Source organism: Phoxinus phoxinus, assembly GCF_949152265.1.
Source record: "Phoxinus phoxinus genome assembly, chromosome: 1".
Classification (NCBI taxonomy): Eukaryota; Metazoa; Chordata; class Actinopteri; order Cypriniformes; family Leuciscidae; genus Phoxinus; species Phoxinus phoxinus.
In genome coordinates, this window is record NC_136876.1 from 30972938 (window position 1) to 30995100 (window position 22163).

The window sequence follows — 22163 nt, forward strand, 5'->3', positions numbered from 1 at the left end:
ATCGGACGTTACAAGAATTTACAATTTTTTTACCCTCGTTTAATTATTTATTAAAGTTATGTGTAACTGATTAATATTTGTGGCCATTTAAATTATACAATAGTGTATGTGTAACATGAAATAATAAGGCTTTTATTTTGAAACCAATCATCTGGAGGAGCTGAATCACTGGAGGAGCTGAATCATTTTTTAAAGTCTATCTGAGCTGAACACGCAGCGCCAGTGTTTATTTATTTTTTGTTTGTTTGTTTTTTATGTAGTGGGGATGATTAGAAAGTGTTAAGAGGAATAGGAAAAATGTTTCTAAACCAACATACCTGATGATGGCAGTAATGCACTGTTTAGTGCGGTTGCCAATAAAAGACAGAAGAAGAAGAACCAATCATGGCTGCCAGTTACGCATAGGATCGTCCAGTTATGGTCTATCAAAGTAAATTTCTTTGCTCTATCCTAATAGTTAGAAACGTCAAAGTACTTTTTTGCAAGATAATTGAAGAACCCGTATACAAACTAATGCTTTCCCTAAAGTAGAGGTTTGCTTTGTGCCGAGACAAAATAAACTGAGGACTGACGTAAATAATCCACAACCAGCATGCTGCACAACAACAGATAAAGCAGGTATTTGTTTTTGTTTTAGCAGTTTTATATTGGTTTTCAAAAAGAGACAAACATATGGAATATATGTTACAAATAATGTTACAACTTTTTGATATAACGTTACCATGATACAGAATAATCTTGGTGTTGCTTTGCAGAAGATGACCATGGAGCCTGCGAGCCTGGAAAACTTGTGTGTTTTGTACCACAGTGCAAACTATATAGTTGTCAACAAACACTGGGACATCCGTATTGACAGCAAAATGTGGTATGAGAAGCAGACGGTCCAGAGTCAGCTAAAGCATCGCTACCCAGAGCTTGCAGATCCTTACACCTACTACGGCTTCAGGTCTTTTTCTCGGGTGTTTCTGTTACTTTCCTATAAGCTGACACAAACAATAAATTAAACCATTACTTGTCTTATCAGTAGTTCATTGATATGCATTATTGTATTCTATTCTGCAGGTTTTGCCATCAGTTGGATTTCTCTACCAGTGGTGCTTTGTGTGTGGCTCTGAACAAGGCAGCAGCAGGGCATGCGTACCACTGTTTTAAAAACAGACTTGTTACCAAAGCTTATCTTGCACTGGTACTGTACATCCTGGTACATTCAGACATCTTGTGAATATAGAAGGTTTTTCCTAATAACAGTTTATTTATGTCCTGTGCAGGTCCGTGGTGTTGTGACTGAGGAGAAAATTACCCTAGACTTTGCGATTGGCAAGAACACAACAGAGGGCAAGACCCATATGATGTGCATTGAAGGAAACGAAGGTCAGAATTTCTTCTGCTTCAAAATTAAACATTACAATTAAACTAACTGAAACCCATTCATGTGTATATTTCGTGTCATATGCGGTAGGTTGTGAGAATCCCAAGCCCTGCCAAACAGAGCTCACAGTTTTAGAGTATGGAGCATATGACGGAGATCCAGTCACAAAAGTCCTTCTACAGCCTCTGACAGGTACAGTACCATCAACAGTACAATTTTTTTTTTTAGATGTGTCGCATTAAAAAAAGTTTAAGTATCAAAAACTTTGTAGGACGGACGCACCAGCTCCGAGTGCACTGCAGTGCCATTGGTCACCCCATAGTGGGCGACTATACCTACAGTCTACGCACAGACGATGCTCCGTATCGCATGATGCTGCACGCCTACTTCCTGCACATTCCACTAGAGAATGAGCCCATCCATGTCATAGCCCCAGATCCCTTTGTGCCATGCCTCGACTCCAAATGGGCACCTCAAAGATGTGTGAACATTCTGGAGGATTTCCTGAAGAATATTTTATCAAAGCCACAAGCTGAGATCCAAGAAGACCCAGAGCCCGTGCACAGGAGCAGCAGCTACCCAGTGGAGAGTGAGGAGCAACAGGCACAGTGTCAGCAGTGGTTATGTGAATGGAATCTGGACTGAGGAACACTTGCGCTGTTGTACTAGCAAACTGCTGAAGCTATGCTGCAGGCTGCTTATGGGGTACCCTCTTCTTTAAAAGGCCAACCCTCTTTAACAACAGTGGACAGAAAGAACTGAAGACATAAAGGAGTATTAAACCATTTGGCTGATCTGTGTATGAAAAAAGATCATTGTGAGTCATAGTGCATTATGGAGATCCTCGCTGGCGTTCAAAAGTTTGGGGTCTGTAAGATTTTTTTTTTATGTTTTTGAAGGAAGCCTCTAATGTTCACCAAGGCTAATCAAAATTACAGTAAAAACAATAATATTGTGAAATATTATTACCATTTACATGAACAGTTTTCTATACATTTTAAAATCTAATTTATTCCTGTAAAGCTGAATTTTCAGCAGACGTTACTCCAATCCTTCAGAAATCATTCTAATATGCTGATTTGGTGCTCAAGGCAAATTTCTTATTATCAAAGCTAATATTTTGTGGAAACTGCGATACATTTTGTTTAAGGATACTTTGAATAGGAAGTACAAAAGAACAGGATTTATTATTTGAAATTGAAACTTTTTGTAACAATCTGTTTAATGTATCCTTGCTGAATTAAATACATTTAGTTAAAAAAATTAAAATAATTACTGACCCCCAACTTTTGAATAGCAGAGTAATACTTAATTTGAAAAACAAAAAAAAGTCAAAAGAAAGGTAGGATAACATTAGAGTCGAGTAAAAAGATCCCTAGGAAGTAGTTTTACCTTTTTCAAGTATGCTATGTGTACAAATGGTATTGTTCATTGTATGAATGCATATCTGTATGTTTTTAACATTTTTGTTTTTAAATCAATTGTTTTTCAATTTATTTTATTATTTTTTGTTGCAGTCTAGAAGAGGCCAAGACTCTCCATTTTTCCCACTAGATAAACAGGCAAGATATAACAAGTAGCACTATACATGGATGAAAGGTCTTAATTTATGTACTTGAATTGTGTGAAGCATGTTTGTAGAAATCCATTGCTAAAAATAGACTGCATCCCTACCTCAAAAACTGAAAGTGTAGCTTTGAAAATGAAATTTAGTGCATCTATCTACAGATAGATATGCAAGATGTTTCTTGCACGTCATCCTGTTCCTTACACCATTAAATAACATTTGTACACAGCTACAGTGGCAGGCAGTCATTAACCGTTGTACAGCGAGTTTTGAAAATCCAGTCATTTCAATAGGAATCACATGATAGAGAATTTTGCTTGAGGGAAAGATCTCACCATGCAGATTATTTCAAAAGGTTCCTCTTGGTCACATGGATTAACTGCTTTGATCAACAAAGTTTCTTGATTTGAAAGTGATCTCTGTGAGCTGTGCTTCATACATTGTTACATTATCGACAATAGACCTTTTTTGCAGAAAGAAGTCACTGTGATCGCACTTTACTAAAGGAGTGTGTTTAGTAAAAGCCCCCAAAACAGGCGGTGACCACTTAAAATTAGACAAATTGTAAAATTAGTACATCATATGCTCTTTTCTTTAAAAAAAACATTTATTACCATCTGTAATCTGTCTTTGCACACAGAAAAGGTTTAGTGTTGCAGAAATTGTACTGTTCAATAAATAAAGGTCCTTCGGTCTAACAACTAATCACTGTGTTGTGATATTTTTCCCAGCCACGCAAACAAGACAGTGGTGTGTGCCGTGGTATGAGACATTAACAGAAATCTAAAAACTCTGACATGAAAAGCAGGAGATATGTGGTGGTTGCGTATAATACACATATTCTTAAATGTTATATTCTATGTTAACATAGCCATGAACACAGCAAGGGATTTTTACTGCAACTGTGAACAGAATTAAGTAGCATTTCTTTGTTGTTGTTTTTACAATTGTTTTTTGAGATTTACAATTGTGACCTAAAGCAAGGGAAGGCTGGGGAATATTAGTTCCTTTGGTCCCAGAATGAAAAAGTGAGCGAGGCACGAACTGAAGTTTAGTCCTAGATCTGGCTGAGAGGGAGAAACTTCTGGTAGTAACTCTTGGTAACGTCGATCATCAGTTCCTGGGTACATTCAGGGAGCTCTCCTGAAAATAAACCTGAAATACAGAATAACAAAGAAGCTTACATTTAGCAAGTGAAATTAATTCACTTCTAAAATTCATTGTTGGCATAATATAAATAAAATAAATTCACTACATTACCAGATTTTACAATAATAATTAACAGGATTTATAAGTAACAAACAATTTATTACATAACATTCTAAATTCATATAAAATAAATATCATATATCTGAAGGTGCTGACCTGGACAGCCAGAGAATACTGTAAATGGAGGAACCACTGTCTCTGGGGGAAGGACAGTATTATCCAGTATCTTACAACAGTCCTTCAAGACACAGCGTCGACCCTGAAAAAACATTCTTTATCACTGCAAATGTCACACCCAGAAAACAAATGAGAGGATACCGATGAGGGGGGTACTTACAATCACACAGTTCTTGCCAATGTGGACGTATGATCCGATCTGAGCGGCGTTGACAACACAGTCCTCCTCTATGAACACATGGTCCCCAATATGCAAGGGGAAGAAAGCCACTCTAATGTACACAGAACATACACAAGCAAGTTAAATCATACAAATTTAATTTTATTAGTGAGAATACAGATACGTCCTGATTTGACGCGTTCCTGTCAATGTATTTTGTTGATCCTGGAACAACATTCCTGTCCAAAAATGTAATCCTAATCATATAACTACCCCTACACCTACCCAACCCTAGCTGAAATTCAGAGGGAAATGATAGGTGAATAACACTGGTGTAGAAGCACAAATCTGAATGGTTGATTGGAATGATGTTCCAGGATCAAAAAAAGATGTTGGAACACTTGGTGAGATCAGATTATGCAAGAATGCACGTGGTTTACTCTTTTTACCCTTTGCTGAATTTCTTAAACGGTGGTCTGATCACACTACGACTTTTAATGACACAGTGGCGCCCAACTCTGACATTAGCAAGATCTCCTCTGATGATACAGTCATTCATTACGATGGTCTGGGAGGAAAAAACAACAACAAAAAACAGCCCATTTCACAAAGTTAACACACTGGTGAAAATAACAGAACGAAACAAAGGGGGGTAAACTCACTTTTCCATTGAGGACGATGTTTTGACTGCCGCAAAGCACCGATTGTCTGCTGACTTTGTTGCCTGATGCCTAGAGAGATCAAATGTGAACGTTACCGTCATATGACGGTCCAGCTCTGGGCTGATCTAGGTAATTAAATAAACAACATATGCAACTAATACAGACGTTTACTGACTGGTAAGATATGACAAACCAACACTTTGTTTATTAGAAAACACATTCGGTTTGCAGAGACAAACTAACGTTAGTCAGTCAGTTCATTCTGAATTTAATATTTGCAACCGCTTGATTCAGCTGAAGGATATTATCGACGATATTCACATAACGTTACCGTCTCGATGTATTCAGCCTTGTTGTATAATATTTCACACAGCTCCATTTCTGCACAATTTTATTGTTTTGTTGGCGAACCCCTTCTGGTGATGTCCAGCAGCTGTCAACCGCTCCCTCGCTATTTCCGCTTCCGGTTAGTACCAAGACACCACTTGTAGCATAGATTATAGATAGATGCCTGGTAAGCGGCTGTTCTAAATGCCGCGATCGCGATGCCTAAATCATCCGCCATATTGGAACGGTCAAAGCCGGTCATTCGAGAGCGCGTTAAATGTGCGTCGACGACTCTGTAATCGTTGTTAGACGCATGTATGATTATCTATAGCCTACAATAGACTCCAGCAGATGATTTGCACACAACAAGACGAGGGCGTTAGCAAACTCAACGTTAAAAAGTTACAATATTAAAAACCTGTACAATTTAGTTAAAGCATAAAAAACACAAACCAACAATCTCACCTGTGGAAGGCTATCCCATTTCTTTGGGTATTTAAATATCGGCGGTTTCACAAAGAGAAGCTGTGAGACTTACTTCAAATTTGTTTTGTTTTTACAGTCTAGGGTCACGACACCCTAACCGTTCCAACATGGCGGGCGCGCCGACGTGTCTGAAGAGGTCGAATTCTGATTCTACGTATACGTGTCTATGACTTGTAGAGCATCATACAAGATGACAGAAATATTTTAGATTTATTTTCCATTGCATATATACAAAAATGTCAACGAGAGAATTAAATATGTAATATTTATTATATGCAATTATGCATACAATCTTTAAACATAATCAAACTAGAAATATGCAAATGCTATGTTGTTAGATTCTTTTTGTGACGTGACGTGACGTCTACGTGACGTGTCCGGTTATTTAAAAGATATTTTTAAATAAATGTGTATGCGTTTTTATGCTTTAAAAATGGTTGCACATCAAAATAGACCCCCCACCCCCCCCACCCCCCTCATAATCGTTTTTCCCCCCTGAAAATGTGTTGTTTATTTACTTATTTTACATACTCTGTTTGACCGCCCGCAGGCGCTGTTGTATCGTTTCACAGTTTTGACTCCCGCAGTAAGGACTACGGAGGAGGTATTAATTTAAAACGTGCCTAATTAATCCATAGTTGTCTGTGCTCGTGGGCTCAATTCTCACCCACGTGGTTGGTGAGCTTTTATCAGTACTACATCAAAATGATTAGCTATATGTCAAAATGATGTGAACGTTTATGCAAAAGTTAGTGTAGTATGCACACTAATACCGGTAATAGCCTACAATAAAATCTTAACCTATGCATCATACATTCTTGTAGGCTATGCACAATGAATCTAGCTTGTACTTTAAAACAGTTAAAACATTTTTAATCTTTAATTGCCATTTTGGATGTTTGTTTTTTATCACTTAATTAATTCTTTTCTCTGCAGTATTTCTGTTTACTCTTGAGCCTGGGAATAGCCTCCTGAATACACAGCCCCCTCACCTTGACTGAAATGTGCTCAAGCGAAATGCAGTGTTGTGTAAGACGGTCCTGTAATCCCTCGCTGACCACATCTGTCAGCTTGAAATTCTCTTATAGTTATACAATACCACAGATCAGTTATCACAATGTCACAGCAAAGGTCACTTTGATGTTGTATCGACTAGTTATTAGATTGTACACACAGCTATTCACCCACAACTAACACAGCTAAAACACTCCCTACTCACGGCCCATTGCCCTTCGTGGATCTTTAACAGAAGCAGTTGACTAAAAATCTATTTTTATTAGATCAGATAGAGAAATGTGTTTATGATTGGCTACTGGCGTCTGTGTGGGAGGATTTGTCTTGCCCATTTGAGTCTTTGTCAATAGATTTACATCAGGAAAACATATCCAGGATTTGAACTCAAGAAACTGTTTATGTTTCCAAGCACTGAGGAGGAGCCTTTATTTCCTAGTAAATCTGTTTAGATATTCACATAAGCAAGACTTTCACTGTTTTCATCATAATGTGGTATTTTATTCTGTCTTGTCCAGAGATTACTTCCTCTGTTTGTCAGGGTTCTTTAAATAACAAACTATTTCCATACTTTTCTGAATATATCTCTTAGCAGTGAAGTTCTCAGCACTAGCTGAGCTAAAAATAGTTCCGGGGTCATAGTGTCTAGAGAATGTGCTTTTAGGTACTGTGTGTGTGCGTGTGTGTGCGCGCGCGCGTGTGTGTGTGTGTGTGTGTGTGTGTGCGTGCGTGTGTGTGTGTGTGTGTGTGTGTGTGTGTGTGTGGTTTATGTGGACACAAATTTGTAAAATGACATGTGTATTACAATGAAAACATGTTGTTTATGAGGACTCTTCATGTCCTCTTAACCAAAGTTTCTTGACACTTCTGTCCTGAAATGCAAAAAATCTGAAAGTTTTGGGTGATGGGTAGGTTTAGGGTTTGTGTAAGGGAATATAATATACAGTTTGCACAGTATAAAAGTGTGTGTGTGTGTGTGTGTGTGTGTGTGTGTGTGTGTGTGTGTGTGTGTGTGTGTGTGTGTGTGTGTGTGTGTGTGTGTGTGTGTGTGTGTGTGTGTGTGTGTGTGTGTGTGTGTGTGTGTGTGTGTGTAAATGCACAGTAAGATGTGTGGAGTCTTGCCATCATGGTATAGTCATCACTGCAGCGGCCAGGGTTTCAGGAGGGCTTTATATAATACAGCCTCCATGTCTGTGGGCGATGGACATGGTATCTGTTGAGAAGAGCCAGTGGAGCCAAAGTCAGGACTGTATCGTGTGTGTTGAGATCATTTGTTCTGCCTGTGTTTAAAGAGAAAAGGAAAACTGGAGGCTTTGTTAGCATGACTTTCTTTCTGTCCTTTAATTGCTATTTCTTTCTCTTCTGATTCGGAGTGTGTAGTTTTGTCTCTGTTGAGCTGTTATGTAATTCTTCCTGGGAAAACGCTATCTAATGCCACCCTCTCATAAACTGGATCATATGTATTGAGTCATATAATTACTTTGGTGTAATGCCAGTTGATATGGTTGGTTGGCACTACATAGCCTGTATGCAGTAAATATATCAACACCGGTCAAAATTTGATGTTTTTGAAAAAGTCTCTTATGTTCCCTAAAGCTGCATTAATTTGATAGAAAATTAAGTATAAACAATGATACTGTGATATTAAATGTAATTTATTCCTGTGATGTCAAAGCTGAATTGTCAGCATCATTAGCTACTAGTCTTCATTGCCACATTTTTTCTGAAAATCATGACAGTTCTCAGGATTCTTTGATAAATAGAAAATGTAAAAATAAATAAAAAAAGAAGTATTTTGTAACATTAATATCTTTACTGACATTAATTTAATCTGTCCTTTAGCTCAGACATACATTTGAATACTGTATTTCATGGTAGGGTGAATTGCCCTAATGTGGGACATTTTTTGCACTTCAGACTTCTGTGACATATTGCGATGTGTAACCAAAACATTAAATCCACACCCAATACCATTTTAAAAACCCCAGTATGTTTCCTAATAAAATCAAAGGAGAAAATTCAAATAACCCATTCATAAGAGAAATTATAGACATATTAGTGCTCTTATAGCAAGTCGTCTGAGACAATCTGCAGCTTTCCTAATGTGGGACAGTTGTGTTCCCAATATGGGACACTGAAAAATCTATGATAAAAAGACCAAAAATCACATTGATACATGTAGAATAGTAAAATCTTATTTTATTTTAGATCTTAAATAAATCTTTAAGATCTTAAATCTTAGTTAGTAATTTTCTGCCTATACTCCTCTATGGCTCCTTTCATCTCTGTCCTGCCTCCACTGATTAAGTTTCTTTCTCTTATCCTTTCCCTGTTTCTACCTCTCTTTCTGCGTCTGACAATCAGTCACTGTCTTTCTCACCTTTGCCATTGTGATCTGAAATAAATTTCATTGAATAATCAGATGCATAAAATAAAGTGGAATGGCTTTATTGGTTTTCTACTGCGTTTTTAAATTCAGAGCTATTTTTTATTTGAAGTCAACTACCTACCTTTTACACACACACACACACACACACACACACACACACACACACACACACACACACACACACACGCACACGCACACATACACACAAAAAAGAGCCTTCAAACCGCCCTCCAAGAATAAAAAAATTCACATGACTGTAAAAATCTACATTAACAGTATTCTAATATTGCATTACAAGACTAAAACCATGTAAATAACCATGTTTGTCCCACAAACCATGCCCCTCCACACATTTTTGACTCATTGAAGTACTGTCCCACATTAGGCTGATCATGCTGTCCCGGATTTGGAAACCACATTTCCTAATGTGGGACACTAGGAAATTTGATAAAAATATAAAATATATAGTTTATACACACAAAGTTACACTATTTTTTGATGGACAAACATTCCATAAGCATATTAGGCTAAACAGTAGCAGGATTGTTTTGTTTAAAATGTATTTAACTCCTTAACATCAAATTTGTTAAAACTCTATGTCACTATCCTTCGGATGGTCTTCACTCAAAGTGCCTCTTGTTTGATGATTGCTCCACCCTCAAATATGATTGGACATTTGATAGGTCATGTGATTTTGATAACATGACACCACAGCTTTGTCTAACCAATAGTTTCACTGTCATTCATGTATTTATGTGGGATCTACAAACACTAGACCTTAGGTGTCCCACATTAGGCAGTGTCCCACATTATGGCAATTCACCCTATATGTTTACTTGTTCACATATAAAATAAATATTTGTTTGTAATTTACAAATGTATGTATTTAGCGACACAATAAACTAATCTGACTAATTTATTTATAAAACTTATGACTAAAGCTGTGAATAAAGAGATTTTGCCGGAAAAAAAGGGATGGATAGAATGATGATATACTGGATATTCTGAACAGCCAGTTATTTGGTCAATTTTGTGGTAAAATGAAATGGAAATGCACGTGTCATATTTATTTATTTTAATTTCAACATCTTTCATTTGAGGTGTGATGTTGGTGTGTTCTTAATTTTCATTTTTAAATGTCAACTATACAATATTACACCACAAATTCTGTTAATAAAGCAAATGAGCAAATGACCTTGATCCTGATGGCAATTACCTAATAAACCTTGCAGCAACAACATGATTAAGTTCATGTTCTTCATCCAGAGCAATTACTAGCATCCAAATTGCAAAACATTCCCCTTAAAGGCCTTGTTCACACATAATACAATATGAAGTTGTCTGTCTAGACCTTCTAGTGGCGTTCTAACACATCTGTGTCTTCATTAGCCATGTCTGTCTACTTTAGCATTCCTATCTTTGCAAAATCTGACAACATTAATTACCCTACTGAAAAATCCAGCATTGCTGGTCACCAGCATAAGGTATATGCTGGGACCAGCTTGGAGTGCTGGTAGACCAGCATATGTTGTTTTTTTGAGAGCTGGTATGATCCCAGCAAGACCAAAACAAAACTTGCTTATGTGTTACATGTGTGGTGTGTGTGTGTGTGTTCACTTATTGCAAACCAGTTTGCCTTTATTTCTTTTATATGCTACATGCTATATGCTGGTCCACCAGCTAGACCGGCACTAACCAGCATAAACCAGACTGGACCAGCATTTACCATAAAAAACCAGCCTGGACCACCACTATACCAGCACTAACCATCATAAAACAGCATGGATAAGCATGAACCAGCACTATACCAGCACTAACCAGCACTAACCATCATAAACCAGCCTGGGCCAGCACTAACCAGCATAAAGTAGACTGGACCAGCAGTCTACCAGCACTAACCATCATAATCCAGCCTGGGCCAGCACTAACCAGCATAAAGTAGACTGGACCAGCAGTCTACCAGCACTAACCATCATAATCCAGCCTGGACCAGCACTAACCAGCATAAACCAGCCTGGACCACCACTATACCAGCACTAACAATAAACCAGCCTGGACAAGCACTAACCAGCATAAATCAGCCTGGACCAGCACTATACCAGCACTAACCAACATAAACCAGCCTGGACCAGCACTAAACCAGCACTAACCAGCATAAACCAGCCTGGACCACCACTATACCAGCACTAACCATAAACCAGCCTGGACCACCACTATACCAGCATAAACCAGCCTGGACCACCACTATACCAGCACTAACCAGCATAAACCAGCCTGGACCACCACTATACCAGCATAAACCAGCCTGGACAACCACTATACCAGCATAAACCAGCCTGGACCAGCACTATACCAGCACTAACAGCATAAACCAGCCTGGACCAGCACTATACCAGCACTATACCAGCATAAACCAGCCTGGACCACCACTATACCAGCACTAACAGCATAAACCAGCCTGGACCACCACTATACCAGCACTAACAGCATAAACCAGCCTGAACCCACTATACCAGCATAAACCAGCCTGGACCACCACTATACCAGCTCTAACCAGCATAAACCAGCCTGGACCACCACTATACCAGCACTAACCATAAACCAGCCTGGACCACCACTATACCAGCACTAACCAGCATAAACCAGCCTGGACAACCACTATACCAGCACTAACCATAAACCAGCCTGGACCACCACTATACCAGCATAAACCAGCCTGGACAACCACTATACCAGCACTAACCATAAACCAGCCTGGACCACCACTATACCAGCATAAACCAGCCTGGACCACCACTATACCAGCACTAACAGCATAAACCAGCCTGGACCACCACTATACCAACACTATACCAGCATAAACCAGCCTGGACTACCACTATACCAGCATAAACCAGCCTGGACCCACTATACCAGCACTAACAGCATAAACCAGCCTGGACCACCACTATACCAGCACTATACCACTAACAGCATAAACCAGCCTGGACCACCACTATACCAGCACTATACCACTAACAGCATAAACCAGCCTGGACCACCACTATACCACTAACAGCATAAACCAGCCTGGACCACCACTATACCAGCACTATACCACTAACAGCATAAACCAGCCTGGACCACCACTATACCACTAACAGCATAAACCAGCCTGGACCACCACTATACCAGCACTAACAGCATAAACCAGCCTGGACCCACTATTCCAGCATAAACCAGCCTGGACCAGCACTATACCAGCATAAACCAGCCTAGACCAGCACTATACCAGCACTAACCAGCCTGAACCCGCACTATATAGGACTAGCCAGCATAAACCAGCCTGGACCAGCACTATACCAGCACTATCAGCATTAACCAGCACTATACCAGCACTAACCATAAACCAGCACTATACCAGCACTATCAGCATTAACCAGCACTATACCAGCACTAACCATAAACCAGCACTATACCAGCACTAACCAGCCTGAACCCACACTATACCCACACTATTGGGGTGGCAGTGGCTCAGTAGTTCATGTAGGTTATCTACAAAGCGTAAGGTTGGTGGTTCAATCCCTCCCCGGTTCTACCTGATCAAGTGTCGAGATGTCCATGAGCAAGACACTTAACCCCAGCTGCTCCCGACGAGCTGGATGGCGCCTTGCATGGCTGACACCGCCGTGGGTGAATGGGAGGCAACATGTAAAGCGCTTTGGTGGCCATTGGGTCTGTGAAAGCGCTATATAAATGCAGTCCATTTACCATAAACCAGCGATTTTTCAGCAGGGTATGAATCAGATTAAATCATGAAAAGACCAAACAGAGGGGACAATTATGTGAAATATGCTTTTGTGTCTGAAAAATAATGGACACCTTTGAGGTTTCACCAGCACTGTGAGTCCTGTCCTTGCTTTGGTGCTCCACAGTGAGGTGACCTGATTTTGCAGGCACTGAGGGAGAGGCCTTTCTCTGTGGAGGTTAAGACAGCTTTACATCAACTGCATTTATAAGCACCATCACACTTACCATCCTTTTCCTGCTTCTGACATCAGTTTAAAAGAGGATGTGTGCTCATAATTTAACAGAATCCTATTTGGAAAAAACATTTATATAGCACTGTCTGTCATATATATATTGACCCTTACAAGTATAGACATTGATCAAATGAAACAACTCTTTTAAAATAAGTTTTAACGGCTTTAACAATTGTAAATGATTATTTACAATATTTTCATGTCTAAAAACTGCATTACAAAAATAGAACAGTGGCTTTCAAACTGGTTCTGGAGAATTGGTGTGTTAACTTCTGATATTATTGAAATATGAAAACACACTACTGATAGTATGTCCATTATTAGTTATTTAACATGTCTATTGACATAGGACTGTTTGGAAAATGGATGGATAGATTCAATTAAATCTTTGTTTGGGAACATATGTCTTTTATTTTAATAAGAGGAAGAAGTAGAAGAAGAAGAAGAAGAAGAAGAATTGTTGTTGTGGTTTAAAAATGTGTCAAAATATCCCAAAATGTATTCCATTCTATCCAAGGAGTGCAGGCAATTTTGTCTGATTCAGAAAATGTTAAGAATTATATTATTAAGTTATGTAAGCACTATAATCCATATTCCAGATTTGGGAGGTTATTTGTTGTAATGAGGAAGTGCTGGCTTCAGGTATTAGTCGAAACATATGTGATGTACCCAAACAGTGTTGCATAACATTTAAAACCAGCCCTGTGCCATAGCAATGTTACCCTTATGCCACCTTGAGAGTGGCTTAAGTCAACAATCACACAGGTAATAGGAGTTAAAGGATGAAACACACTTTATGCCTGATGTTAACTAATGACGTCATCAGAGTTCTGCATGTCTTTGACGTAGGTCTGCTGTCAGTCTGGGGATGTCCCGCAGATTCAGTGACATCTGTCTGGCTGTGTCTCTGTGCCAAGCTGATCGGCTAGTGGCAGGTGTGTCCTGCCAAAAGGGACGCATTCAGACACACATTTCCAAACAGTCTCTGGACTAAACTGCGGGCCGGGGAACGCTAAGGTCACTTCTCTCTGTCTCCTTCTCCGTCGGCCACCGGCACAATGCAGGGCTCTTTTCTCCAGGCCCGCTGCGAAGACCCAATCATGACCACCGACTGGGGTCTTCCTCTGATCATCGCTCTTCTGCTGCTGGGGCTCCTCTACGTGTTCCTCTACCTGCCTGCCATCACGCAAAGAGCCCTGCTGGAACAGGCCCTCACTAACCAGAGCGCCGACTTGGACTTCCTTCCTAAAGAGGACTGAGCAGAAGTTCGTCCGTTTAGGATTGGCACCGCTGTTTATTAAATCCTTCTATGCAAGTAACCGGGAGCCTTGAAACCTGTGAAGCAGCATTTCCTTATCAGATGACGATAATGATGATGAGACACAGACGGCCCCAGCGTTTCTTTTGAGTTTGTGTTTAATGCACAAGATTAAGACACCAAGAATAGCTGCTACTCCGGAGATGTGAATGGTGAATCATATTTTACCACAGTTGGAGGAGGGAGAGAATTGTGCAGCTCTGAGATTTCTCACCACATAGGACAGCCTTGTGTTTCCAGTCCAGCCTGAGGGAGAGGAATTAGTCATACAGAAGTCATCATTGCAGCTTATCGTGTCAGCCAGAAAGAATCACTATGATATTAGAGCTTGTAAATATTCTGTTTAAAATCCCTGCAATCAAACCAGCACGAAACTAATCTATTCAGCTCGAGGAAGGTGGGTGCCTTTGGATTTAAACCAGTAAAAAAGAGAAAAGAAATTGTAATTGTTGTAAATATATTATTAATGATTATGATTGGTTGATAATCTGTATTTTTTTTGTGGAAAAAAAAAACTTTTAACAATTTATGCATAATATAATTTATGTGCCCTTTTTACCACCAAATATAGATGAATTTCATAAATAATATTCAACAAATTGCATGTAATGTATTTGAACCATGGAATTTGTAAATGCTTCACATAAGAGATCGTTCTCTTATTTATACAATATTTAAAGTAATAAAGTTTTAATTGTATTTTATTATGTAATCTATGTCTTATTGATTGATTGAGTTGGTTATTCTTTCATCTTTAAACTGAACGTGATATATTCAGGAAACAGGACAATGGAGGGCAGACTTCTGATTTGTTGAATCCTGCAACCTTCACTGTGATGTCAGCATGCATGTGTGGCTATAAGTGTGTGTGATAGAGACAGAGAACACCACATGTCAAACAGTGCACATTTACTTGGAACAGACTTATATATTAGTGTATATTATATATTATATTATATATATAAAATATATTAGTGATTTTGAGAACCATGTTGATTTTAGTTATCTGCAATAAAAATAAAAATGAGAAGGCTTAGACAAATGCATTTTATTATTTTATGTACTTTGTTTTATTTAATAAAAACCTAATTACAAAAAACATTCCCCAAATTGGCATTTAATATAGGCCTATATCTATAAATTATTTTAAAAATAAATATTTTAAATAGTTAATTATTTAAACTATAGCACACAATCAGTTTAATAAATGGATTTGAATACTTATTTGAATACTTAATACTCAAGTATTACATACTTATTCTTATGGCCTCCAGTAATAATTGATTATCCTCTAAAGTGCTCAAGACATTATGAGCAAGGCTTTAGTGGATTTCTGGGATCATGGTGCTTTTGTATAGCGAGGGAAGCTGATTTAATCGACAGCCTCCAATGAAAAAGGAGATCTATTTTGTTTTATTGTATTTGACGGGAGTGCCCCATCATCAGATTAGCGCTTAATCTCTTACTGTCTTTGACTGGCAGTGGATGTGGGGTGTCACATAGTATCTCACTTGTTTGTGTAAAAATAGGCTACATGTTCAGTATGCATAATCTTTACGTGTGAGTTTGACCATAGTGTCGAGCTCGGAGTCAAAGGACATTTTATCTGATAGTTGCTTAAATGCAATAAATAAATAAATATTTAATTGTTTAATTTATTATTTGTTGAAGCTCTTAAATGAACAACAAAAAGCCGTAAGGAGGACTACAAAAAATGGCGCCTTTTACCATTGACGCCAAATGCGATTGGTTGTCGTGTTTCTCGTGGCCAAACGTCGTTGACGTCAACAGCTCCATTTGACTCGGGAGCTGCAGAATACTGGAAGATTGCCATAAAATAACGATTTAAAATAAATAATGGTGTTTTTTACGAAACAAAAAAGTGGCCAAAATCATCTTCAAAAATTCACCGTTTATTTGTGTTGCACAGAAGTAAGAAAATCTGGATTTTGAATGTCACACGAGGGTGAGTAAATGATAACGAAAATGTAAACTATCCATTTTTAACACAAATGAATACACAAGACCGTTGTCTGTGTGTACTGTGGCAGCAACCCCATTCTCAATAAGGGGGTGATTTATAGGACACTGCATCCACCTGTCATGTAAAAAGGGTTAATACACTGTCATCCATGATACCCTGAACAGATATAATGCTTTTTGATCTGGGCTGGGGAGCTTGATTTGCTAAATGACTGTTAAATCTTCTCTGGTGATTTTAGGAGTGGGGAGGTGGGGTGTCGGGTGAGCTCAACTAAGGCTTATGTAGAAAAGATGCCCTAAATGTGTGTTCATGTGGGTTAATGCTTGAAGACAGAGCCATTAAAGTTTTACCATGACAGCAATGTTTTATTGAGCAGCTTTCTCTGGACTGGGATATGCCAAAATTCGAGGCATAGATGCAGCAAATGCAGACATGGACTAACTCAGTGTTTTTATATACAGTATTACAGCTCATGTTATAAATTATTGGATTATTTTATTGTTAATTCGTTTATATATTAAATCATATTATACTGCATTGGATTGGGTTTGTATTTTTGCAAATTTACCGGTATATATTATTACATTACATTATATTAGGCCTATATTAGGTTTGTGTTTTTACAATGAACTAAAAGCCCATTAGAAAAGTAGTTCAACCGAAAATGAATAATCATTTATGTCATCATCAATGTTGTTCCAAGCATGTATGACTTTCTTTAATGAAAGTATGTCCTGTTCACCATCCACTTTGACATTGGACATTCTGCTAAACATCTTCTTTGTTCTCTACAGAATAAAGAAATTTGTACGGGTTTGGAGCAACATGAGGGTGATTAAATGATGACAGAATTTTTTTTTTTAGGTTGAGCTATTGCTTTAAAGTGTTTGCTGCTTTAGCAAAAATAAATATGGTCATGCAGTGTTGATGGTCCTTCTTTGATGGTGCAGAAGGAACTCTCTCACTGCGCATCATTCAATCTCTATGGCAGGGTTCCAGTTTCATACGAGTGCTCTAGCGTGTGCAACCTCGTGGGATGAAGCTAAAGGATGCTGTACTGGAGGAGAGAGTGAGCCGATTACATGATAGACCTCTAGCAGGGACCTCCCTGACCCACCCTCCCCCTTCCGGAGCCAAATGGAAAGAGAAGGTCTGGTTATTTCTGTGATGTGTGTCCATGAATTGTTAATGTTTTTGAATTGGCTGACTGCGCTTTGCTGAGCCTGAGCTGGTTAATTAGACCTAAGGGACGGAGCAAGAGAGAACAAAACTGACAAAGAAAAGTGGCATCATCTACTCTGAGATTATGCACAGTGGATCTCACCAGGTTGAATGAAGAAAGAAATCTATGTATCTGATGTTATAATTCTCATCCAGTCTCAGATAGTAACTTTAACATTTTACTACGGCATTAAACCCAAACATTTAAACTGTAGACTGTTTATATACTAATTGTACTCTACTTAATTATGGGGGCATTTTTTTGCCCAGCTCCCCCTTTAAATGTGTGATCCTGCTCTAATCTGATGCTTTGCGTAAATCTGTAAGAAGTCTTTTGTAGGTTTTTGCACTGGGGGTGGCATTTTCTAAAGCGTGCATTCAAAAAGTGCCCACTAAATATTTTATTTCAGCTGTGCATTGCTCGAGTCTGCACTGTCTGCATGATATTTCCTCTTAGATTTATTAATAATCCATAACCATTTGTATGCTCTACTTCACTGCATTTTAAACCCAACCGCAAGTTAATTTTAAATGTTTTTTTAAAAAGTACCTTGCAAGAGAACGACGTAGAAACAAAGAATGCAACCTCATTATTATCTCGCCATAAACATTGGTACACTGGCAAATCTCCAACTGTTGCAAGCACACAGGAGAGCGCTATAAAAGGAAGACTGTGGTCTTAAAGGCTGTGTTTCTTCTTTTGGAATGTTTCTAGAATCTTGTCGTCTCTCGGTCAGCGTGTTGCCATGGAATTCCCTGAGTGCCGCTCCCTCTCCTCATGTCACACAGTAACTTAGAGTGAGTCAGTATTTTTCCACGGTAAGACACACAGCATATACAGCTGCCATCAGTCTTAGCAGGCACACAGATGATGTGCACAGTTTGGAATGTCCCGTGGACTGTGCATCATACTCAATATATGCACATATACAAATATATACTCTCTAAATTTCAAGAAGATGCATACTTTTGGGTCACTTCAGCGATTAATATTTAGGGTAACGTTTGATGATTTTACCTCTATCTCAGCTGCTGATGATGTGAAGTGTTGTGGATGACTTCGTCCCAGACCTATTTCCCATAAGGCACTGCTGCTTCTACACCACATGTTCTGCTAACAAAGCACCAGAGATTAAAGAGCTGTCAGCTCGGGGCTTTAATCTCCTAAAGAGGGACCGCTGGGGCACACAGGCACGTCATAGCACATACTTCCTGTCACTGCCTGTTGTCTGAAGGAGGGATGGCAGTGACAGCTTTTATGCACAACTTAGAAGGTGAGGCGAAATGAAGGATGATGCTTTTCGCAAAAGACTCACAGTGTATGTGTTTTCTTAGGCAAGGTGCGAGTTTGATTGGGTAGTGGGAGATAGTGGGAGTGGCCATGTAACACTGAGTAGAATTAGAGGCATTCAGTCCCTCTTGGGCAGTTCAGCCAGATCGTTGTGCAAACACAGCAGGCCCACTGGGGTTAAGTCAGCCATGTAATGACACCACAGTGGAATAATGGGCAGCCGTGCTCCAGTTTGTTTTTGTTTGCCTTGTAAAATGGCTGATTCGGAACTGTGAGGAACCTCTCACTCAGGTTCAGTGTGCATAAGATCAGACCACCATTCGTAGCATTACAACCATACATCTTCCTCATTAACCACATGTACCAAAAGTGGGCCAAAGATCACAATCCCAACACACATTTCCACTCATTCAATTTCCACTCAGCCAGTTCCAATTAGCCCAGGGCACGGAACAGACGAGTTTTGAGGGGAGAGGGAAAAATGGGTGTCTCTAGAATCTTTGCACTGTCCTCATTTGAGGAAATGAAGCATGACCTCGGCTTGACCCGTCTCCCCTGGTGCTCAGGCTAATGGAGTGAGGCGTGCAGGTGTTCGACAGCGTTAAAGTATATGTGTAGGCTGACTATCAAGAGTGCACTGACAGAACTGGATCAGTTGCCTTTGCCAGGGGACAAGAGCCACGCTGCTGTGACAGAAATGGCTCATAAATGGCCACACACTGCATGCTACTTAACATATACTGTATTAAGTCTTAAGGAGCCTACTTGATCATTGCTGCGGTCTATCTCTCAACCCCGATATTAGAATGAATGATTCAGGCATGCTTATGAGTCTCATGTTGTGTGCCACTCCTTAATGAACTACTCACGGAGCTTAAAGTACAACCCCAAATCAAGAGAAGTTGGTACATTTTGTAAAATGCAATAAAATCTGATTTGTTAATTCTCTTTAACCTCTATTTAACTGACTAAAGCACACAGAAAAGATTTTCAAAGTTTTCACTGATCAACTTAAGTGTGTTTTGGAAATATAAACACATTTTGATGGCTGCAACACGCTCCAAAAAAAGTTGGAACAGAGGCATTTTTACCACTGTGTCACATCGCCTTTCCTTTTAATTACACTTTTTGCTCATTTGGGAATTGAGGATACTAATTGTTGCAGTTTTGCAAGTGGAATTTTTGCCCAATCTCGCCTGGTATAAGACAACTGCTCAACAGTCTGTGGTCATCGTTGCCTGATTCTTCTTTTCATGATGTGTCATGAAACGTTCTATAAAAGACAGATCTGGACTGCAGGCAGTCAAACACATCCACTCTACGGTGTAAAGTGTCTAGAAACCACTCTGTTGTAACACGTGCAGAATGAGGCCTGAAATTGTCTTGCTTTCCAGGAAAGATGGCAGTATATGTCTCCGTACAATCCCAATATACTCCTCCACATCAATGGTTTCTTCACACACATGCAAGTAACCCATGCCATGGAAAAAAACATGCATGTTTTTCACCTGTTGCTGATGAAAGTCTGTATGGTCTCTTTCATCTTTGGAAAAGTCCATTTTTTCACAAAATAAGCTGAAACGTGGATTCATCTGACCGCAGCAGAGATTTCTTTCCACTGTGTTTTGGATCATTTTAGATGAGCTCGGACTCAGAGAACTTCGCAGCTTTGCAGCATTTCGCAGCAATTCTCTGCATAGAATTGATGTAAAGCTTTCTCCTTGCGGAACAGAGATTCAAGTTGCATTTCTTGATGCAGTGGCAGACTGTGTTAAGTGACAATGGTTTTCCAAAGTACTCCCGAGCCCATGTGGCTATTTTTAACACAGTAGCATGATGGTTTCTCATGCAATGCCGTCTGAAGGGCTCAAAGGTCACGCTCATTCAACAGAGGTTTCCTGACTTTCCTGAGTCTTTTCACAATATTATGTATGTATGGTAGATGGTGAAAGACTTAAATACTTTGCAATCCTGCATTGAGAAGTGCGATTTTTGAACTGTTTGACAATTCTCTCATGAAATTAGGCACAAAGTGGCGAGCCATGACCCATCTTTTCTTGCAATACCCGACACCCCTTCAAAACCCGGATATTCTATAGTTTTTTATTTTGCCTCTGTCCCAACTTTTTTGGAGTGTGTCACAGCCATCAAAATTAAAATTTGTTTATGTTTACAAAATACAATGAATTTGGCCAGTGAAAACATTGGAATTTTTTTCTTTGTACCATTAACTATTTTTATGTAACTATTTTTATACACCTATAACAAATATATATATATATTTATGTTTACTTTAAAAAAACAATTCAAAAATCACATTTTTCAATGCAGGATTGCAAAGTATTTAGGTCAATATATTTGTACATATACATAAATATATATTTCTTTAAAAAAATAATGATTCAGAATCATATGTAAACCTCTACTAATGACTTCAGAGAAAAGTAGATTTGAGTTGATAATAGACTTTTATTTGCCCAATTTGGTCAAATTCAGTTCATCGTGTGCTTAAGACATGGTCATGCATGAGCTAAAAGGTTGGATTAGTCTTGCCTTGTGGTTAAAAATAACATGATTTGATTAAGGTTTACACTAATTATGTTTAAATGACCACAAAAGTGTTAACTTCATCTGAAATGGACCTATGTGATTTTAAAGGGTTTAATACTGCCTGGATCACACTTTTACACTCTGAGATTGTTCTCTTCACACAACACATATTTTTTTGATCCTCAAAGGAGAACAGCAAGAGTGTTTCGAGCAGCAAGTGGTTTTACAAGTCAGAACCCATCATTTATTCTCTCCTGTAATATGTCCATTCACAGTCCATATTCCCTTCTTAGCATAAATCCCCATTTCAGATCCAGATATAGGATGCATTTGCCGTATTTAGATTAAAGAGGCATTAAGCTTTGCCATGCAGATTTATGGTCATTGTGTCAGACTTCGTCAGAGTAGCACTTTACCCCA

The 22163-nt window shown here is 38.9% G+C and overlaps 2 protein-coding genes across 2 annotated transcripts; one reads left to right on the forward strand and one right to left on the reverse strand.

Annotated features, from left to right (window-relative positions):
• Nucleotides 1-153: 153 nt before the first annotated feature.
• Nucleotides 154-2285, forward strand: rpusd1 (RNA pseudouridine synthase domain containing 1). The gene is made up of 6 exons (XM_079633839.1): nt 154-618; nt 756-946; nt 1063-1186; nt 1269-1371; nt 1460-1561; nt 1641-2285. Exons 2-6 carry the CDS (start codon nt 759-761, stop codon nt 2012-2014), a joined length of 891 nt encoding a protein of 296 aa, XP_079489965.1. The 5' UTR covers nt 154-618; nt 756-758; the 3' UTR covers nt 2015-2285.
• Nucleotides 2286-3161: 876 nt separating this feature from the next.
• dctn5 (dynactin 5) lies at nt 3162-5628 on the reverse strand. The gene is made up of 6 exons (XM_079633966.1): nt 5476-5628; nt 5145-5213; nt 4932-5050; nt 4483-4594; nt 4302-4404; nt 3162-4091 (listed from the first exon to the last, which is right to left on the reverse strand). The coding sequence occupies exons 1-6, from the start codon at nt 5521-5523 to the stop codon at nt 3994-3996; spliced, it is 549 nt and encodes a 182-aa protein (XP_079490092.1). The 5' UTR covers nt 5524-5628; the 3' UTR covers nt 3162-3993.
• Nucleotides 5629-22163: the final 16535 nt, after the last annotated feature.

What these genes read in the sequence shown, in the direction of transcription:
- rpusd1 (XM_079633839.1), top strand. Translation starts at nt 759, where the DNA reads ATGACCATGGAGCCTGCGAGCCTGGAAAACTTGTGTGTTTTGTACCAC. An exon ending in TACACCTACTACGGCTTCAG is followed by an intron (nt 947 to 1,062) that starts GTCTTTTTCTCG and finishes TCTATTCTGCAG; the next exon opens with GTTTTGCCATCAGTTGGATT. An exon ending in CCAAAGCTTATCTTGCACTG is followed by an intron (nt 1,187 to 1,268) that starts GTACTGTACATC and finishes TGTCCTGTGCAG; the next exon opens with GTCCGTGGTGTTGTGACTGA.
- dctn5 (XM_079633966.1), bottom strand. Translation starts at nt 5,523, where the DNA reads ATGGAGCTGTGTGAAATATTATACAACAAGGCTGAATACATCGAGACG. An exon ending in TTTAAGAAATTCAGCAAAGG is followed by an intron (nt 4,595 to 4,931) that starts GTAAAAAGAGTA and finishes TGTGTACATTAG; the next exon opens with AGTGGCTTTCTTCCCCTTGC. An exon ending in AGTATTCTCTGGCTGTCCAG is followed by an intron (nt 4,092 to 4,301) that starts GTCAGCACCTTC and finishes TCTGTATTTCAG; the next exon opens with GTTTATTTTCAGGAGAGCTC.